The following is a 6,193-nucleotide window of genomic DNA, read 5'->3' on the forward strand; positions in this document are numbered from 1 at the left end:
ACTTCGCCGCTCCACTGACCGGCCTGACAGAAGGACAGCGCCGCCTGCGCCACTCCGACTGCGGTGCCACTTGACAGAGTGAGGCTGACAGGCAGTCAGGCCCTGCTGAAGGCACCATAGGAAGCTCCGCTTCGCCCGACCCAGGGCTCGGACTCGGGCTAAGTCCCGGAAGACGGCGAACTCTGCTCCGCCCGACCCTGGGCTCGGACTCGGGCTAAGTCCCGGAAGACGGTGAACTCCGCTCCGCCCGACCCAGGGCTCGGACTCGGGCTAAGTCCCGGAAGACGGCGAACTCCGCTCCGCCCGACCTAGGGCTCGGACTCCGGCTAAGTCTCGGAAGACGACGAACTCCGCTTCGCCCGACCCCAGGGCTCGGACTCCGCCCTGGCCTCAGCCAACGACCTCCGCCTCGCCCGACCCAGGGGCTCGGACTCGGCCTCGGCCACGGAAGACAGACTCGACCTCGGCTTCGGAGGTGCCTCCACATCACCCAACCTAGGGCGCAGGCCAGCCACGTCGATAGGAGGCGCCATCATCACCCTACCCCGAACTGACTCGGGCCACAGGAAACAAGACCGGCATCCCATCTGGCTAGCTCCGCCAGATAGGCAATGATGGCGCCCCGCGTACTTTGTGACGACGGTGGCTCTCACCCCCCTTACGGAAGCAAGAGGACGTCAGCAAGGACCCAACCGCTCCGACAGCTGTCCCTCCGCCAGGCTCCATCGCTCCTCCGACGGCCACGACATCACGCCAGCTGGGTGCCAAAATCTCTCCGGCTGCCACAACGGCATGTACTTAGGGCGCTAGCTCTCCTCCGCTAGACACGTAGCACTCTGCTACACCCCCCATTGTACACCTGGATCCTCTCCTTACGCCTATAAAAGGAAGGACCAGGGCCCTCTTAGAGAGGGTTGGCCGCGCGGGGACGAGGACGAGACAGGCGCTCGCTTGGAGCCGCTCGCTTCCCTCTCCCGCGTGGACGCTTGTAACCCCCTACTGCAAGCGCACCCGACCTGGGCGCGGGACGAACACGAAGGCCGCGGGATTCCCACCTCTCTCACGCCGGTCTCCGGCCGCCTCACTCTCCCCCCTTCGCGCTCGCCCTCGCGCTCGACCCATCTGGGCTGGGGCACGCGACGACACTCACTCGTCGGCCCAAGGACCCCCCGGTCTCGAAACGCCGACAACTGTGTAATAGTTAGCTTTGGTATATCAAACCTAGGATCAACCTCGGGTTGAACCAAATCTAGTGTGGTGTAAAACCCTTAAAATGTTGTTACCCCCCCCCCCCCCCTTATAGTGCAAGGGAGAAAAGAGGTTACATGAACCTCAAATTCCATCGCCTAAGTCCCAACTACCCTGATCTTTTCTTGGTCATGTAGTCGTACCGGAGTCCATGCCCCTAATCATGGCACATTGTCAAAGATTTTATTTCCCGAACAATTGCCATACCTACCATAGGGGAATGTATGATATGTCGTTTTATCGGACGTCACAGTCTGTGTTGCCTAGTAGGCTGGTATGATGTAGTTTGTATCAAGTGTAGCCTTTTGTACTTAATAATACTTTATGGTACACTTCACGTGCGCATGTGTGGCTACATGATCAATGTGTGTACAATATAGTCATGGCAATGATACATATGTTAGGCATTTAATATGTTATACCTAAGACTTACCACTAATCAAATGGTATGGACATGTTCTCAGGCCTCTAGATTTGGGGTTCATTCTAGGGGTCGTACTGCCCCTAGTGGGCCCAGACACATCTCTTTATCATGTGATTAGTTTACACTTAGACGCGTTGAGTTTCTTGTCACTACGACGCTTCAGGGCCCAAAAGAATTGAGGCATGGCCCCTTCACGAGGCAAGGTTGGGGAGCTCAAGGACCTCGGTAGCAACTGAGAGCCCCTAGAGCCAAAGTGTCGCTAAGTGCTTCAGTACTCAAACTACCTCGATTCACCTATATAACTCCAAGGGCATGGGAGGTGGCATGAGAGGCCCTAGGGACTTAGGCCTGTTTGTTTCAACTTATAGATTATATAATCTAGATTTTAATCTATATGTAGTTGTTTGGTAGTTTAGGTTATACAAATGTAGATTATTCACAAAGACAACAATACCCTTGTTTGTTTATTTGAGGTGAGAAAAGAAGGTTGTTATATATTGTAATTTCTATATTACATACCCATGGGTAGTGGATCTTTTGCCAAAATAATCTCAAATAAGCTAATCTTGAGAAGATTATGAGATTATCATAATCTGGGCTTTAGATTATATAATATGAACCCATAATCTAGGTGTTTGTTTACCAACTGGATTATTTGCGCTGGATTATATAATCTTGAGAGATTATAATCTGAAACAAACAGCGCCTTACTCTCATGAACGTATTAAGGCACGAGGGTCCCTAAGACTTAGTTTGGGTACTCTAGTATTGAAGTGGTTTGGAGGGATTGGAGAGTGTATAAATCCACAATAGATCAAAAACTCTCATAATACAGCTCAATCCACTCCAATCCCTTTACCCAAACTAGCCCTAAGCCGTAAGGGTTTACTCCCATCTCATGATCGCATCTAGACATAAGGGCCCTTTCGAGGCCTCATCTTATGAGTATTTAAGCAGAGGACATGTGCAGTCCACGTATACTTCAAAACACTCCAAGTCACGTGTAACCACGTACAAGGCGCAAACATGAGGAAGTGTTGGGAAGTATATGTCAATTTCAACGGCTGTAACCAGGCACGAACATGAGAGGAAGTATTGTGAAGTAGTCGATGCCAACGGCTTCAGCTTTTTAGTTCACCTGGTCTCTGCATGAAACCTTGTAATACGGTATCAATGTCGTCTTGAGTTCAAGTACTAGGGGTTGCACGTGAGTGAGTATCTCTCTTTCTAATTCTAATGGTTTAAGCTTTTGAATTCAGCAAAATCATCAGCAAAAACACCACAGTTCCACAGGGCGGACATTCATCAAGGGGGTAACGCAGAGTCGCAGACTACATGTACACAATAATCTCGTGTATGCAAGCAACAATTTCAGGCCAACCCTTCCCCAGCAACCCAAACATCTGTCAGCTGCGTCCCGCTATCACTGGAGTCACGGCCTTACGGAGCAGATTCACAACCGCCCCTGCTGCGTGACTGCGTCATTCCATGTCAGAACTGAGGTTTGCTGCCCAAAATATGCCCCCTCCCCAACCGCCCCGTGAAACTCTGGATACAAGTAGTGCTACCTGCCTGCTGAACTAGAAAGGAAACAAAAGGAGTACCCCAAAAAGGCATCCATCAACTAACCACATCTGAGATTACCCAGCCAAACAATACCAATAATCTCATCCCTTCAGTGTGGGTCTCAGCCATTTTGCTGTAGTTCATCAACACATCACCTTCGCCATTCGTACTCAGACGTGGACTGCGGCCTGCTGTATGGCCGTGACTCCTCGGGTTTGATTGAACTTACAAATGTGCTCCAGCCCATGAGGTGCGGTATGATGTACTGCACAAGTGATACACGATCAGACATTGTTTTTTTTTCTCAAATGATGTCAATGTCAACATGTTGTTTTGCCTATAAAACACAAATAAACGGGCACTGTTTGCCCAACTGTTTGTTAACTCTTGGCTATGATGAAAGCTAGCTTCATTGCTTATTTGTGTTAGCACTTAGCAGCAACTCACACACTTCAGAAATTCAACACTGACACAAGATTGGGATGATACTGTTAACCAAAAGAAGGTGGCAGGACTAACTGAGTAATGAGAGGTAAAATCATGAAGATTGAATACACGGCAAACATACATAACCAAATCAACAATTACATACTACATAAATTTTGAAAATATAGATTGATGGTATAAATCATGTAACATGTTAATATTTGCAGAACAATGGGAGCACAAGTGTAGAACCCAGAGTCAAGCGCAAAGTAATGTTCAAACAATAACAATGAAAAAAAAGGCTAGTTGCAAAGAAGCACCTGTACAAGGAAGGATTGGTGATAAAAACAGGAGTACGGGGCATGCTACTTACATTGAAAGTTGATACAATGACAGCAAACTCTCCCTTGGTTATAGGGATGTAAATGCTCTCATCAACGTTGATAAGCCGATTCTGGACACCTAGCAGCCATACATGCTTATCAGATCAATCTGCGAGCATAAATTGATGAAACCAAAATATGTAAGAATGAGTTGGCAACTACATACTGAGGTTGAAAAAGCGACCATTGCCATCTGGTGTTGGCTCAATTTTTAGAACCTTACGCACTTTACCTTCTTCGCTGTTTATATCAAAAGATGAAATAATGTGGTAAATATTTTCTTGATGCACAGTGCCAAGGCTGGATGCACATGAAACAATAAATCATGGAAGAAAATATAAAACACGATGAACACAAGGATGTAAAAAATGCTTAAAGTCTAGATATATGATGCTATGATAATGTGACTGAAGGGTGATGGAACCCTCATCGAGAAATCTTGATTAGAGATGTTGGATGAAATCAAGATTGCATTAGCTGGCAAGATTTTGTTTTGAAATAAAAAACACAGTTGAAACAAATCCCCTCTTTTGCTAACTGCAACAAAAGGAGAGGCAAGAATACATTCCTCAATCACCAAGCAAATAAAGTTGATAAGCAACAATGACAGGTCCTTAAACCAGATTGGCACAAGCAGTATGAAAGAAGTTTGATGACGATTCACTGCATTCCTACACCACTGGACAGACAACAAAAAAAATTATGCTTCAACAGCCTAGGAGAATAACAAGATGCATAACATGATGATCTGCATTTGTAGCATCTTTTCTGGAAACCTGAGAACTAAACAACAAGGGGGAGACTCACTAGAACTCAGGTAATCAGGTACATTAAATGATACCAACCTCCGCCCCTTGAAAGGGTCATGAAAGAACTCGCATGAATCTGTTGGACCAAGAGTAAGCAGGGTTCCTATCTCCCACACAGATAACGAGAACACCTGCATAGCATAGCATTGAATTACATCAAAAAAGTTCATGTAACCACGTTAGATAGATGGATACAAAGAATCAATAGGTTTATATACAAAATTTACAAAAACATACAGCAAGTAAGCTATAGGAAGCAGGAAAGATAACAGAGGGACCGAATGACATTGCTTCCATAGTTGCTGGTTCAGCTTAGAAAGAAGCAACAACTCAACCAGTCGACAATTGAGCATCTAAATTGCTATAACATTTATTTTCAACACAAGAAAAGCAACCTGAATTTCTAGCTAAGCTACAAATGTCGGCTCTTCTGTCCCCATACCCGAAATGGCTCAAATTGGTGCGTTGGGTATAAAAAAACATACCTGCTTGCGCGTCCAGTCGTACTGTCGTGTGGCCACGGCGGGCGCGAACTGCAGCAGCACGAAGCCCTCCTTGGCCACCTTGTACGCCCCAGACTACAAGGATTCGCACACGCAGCATCAATACGCGTAGGAAACGGCGGAAACACCGGGACCCCATCCTCTACCTACATCGAGCGGCACGAAGAGCGGCGGCCTAGGATCGAATGACAGCGCGGCCTTGCCCTTGTAGATGCTGTAGCTCGTGAAGACCCTCCCGTCCTGCGCGCCGTTGGGAGGGCGCCCGTACCCTCCGTCCCCGCGCGGCGGCGGCGGAGCCCGCGGATCGAAGTAGTCGGAGTGACGCGGGGAGGCGACGGGGCACGCGGGAACGGCGGCGGCCTTTCTGGAGGAGGCAACCGGAGGGACTAGGGTTAGGGATTGCGGGGCCCTGGGGTGGTGTACGGGCATAAGCGCAGGCGGTGGCGTGGAGGCGAGCGAGAGGAAGAGCGGCGCCGGCGGTGGCATTGCGCCGAACGGGCTGAGAGAACGAGGAGGAGACAGGCGGCTCAGACAGTCAGACGGGTGGGCGGTGCCAAGGGCAAGGGGTCTATCCTGTCCTGCTCTGTTGTTTGTTGTCGGGGCCGTCGGGCTCGCGCTCGCGGCGAACTCCCGGGCCGTTAAGCTACAGGCTTTGGGCCTAAACAGCTGGCATGGGCCACTTCACGGTGACCAAAGCTCCTCGAGCCCGTGAGAACATGGATCCACACCCACTTGACAGTGAGAGCCTGCGGCTATCGCCACCACCCACTTGACAGCAGTGTTTCAAATAGCCCGCTAATAGCGGCTATTTAGCCGGTTATAGCGTTTGAGAAG

At 49.0% G+C, this 6,193-nt stretch overlaps 1 protein-coding gene across 1 annotated transcript; it reads right to left on the minus strand.

The window, feature by feature from the left end:
- Positions 1-2,909: 2,909 nt before the first annotated feature.
- WHY1 (Single-stranded DNA-binding protein WHY1, chloroplastic) lies at positions 2,910-5,886 on the minus strand. The gene is made up of 6 exons (NM_001130117.1): positions 5,510-5,886; positions 5,342-5,434; positions 4,893-4,987; positions 4,214-4,287; positions 4,038-4,126; positions 2,910-3,503 (listed from the first exon to the last, which is right to left on the minus strand). The coding sequence occupies exons 1-6, from the start codon at positions 5,843-5,845 to the stop codon at positions 3,390-3,392; spliced, it is 801 nt and encodes a 266-aa protein (NP_001123589.1). The 5' UTR covers positions 5,846-5,886; the 3' UTR covers positions 2,910-3,389.
- Positions 5,887-6,193: the final 307 nt, after the last annotated feature.

The sequence above is a fragment of the Zea mays genome, chromosome 6, assembly GCF_902167145.1.
Source record: "Zea mays cultivar B73 chromosome 6, Zm-B73-REFERENCE-NAM-5.0, whole genome shotgun sequence".
Taxonomy (NCBI): Eukaryota; Viridiplantae; Streptophyta; class Magnoliopsida; order Poales; family Poaceae; genus Zea; species Zea mays.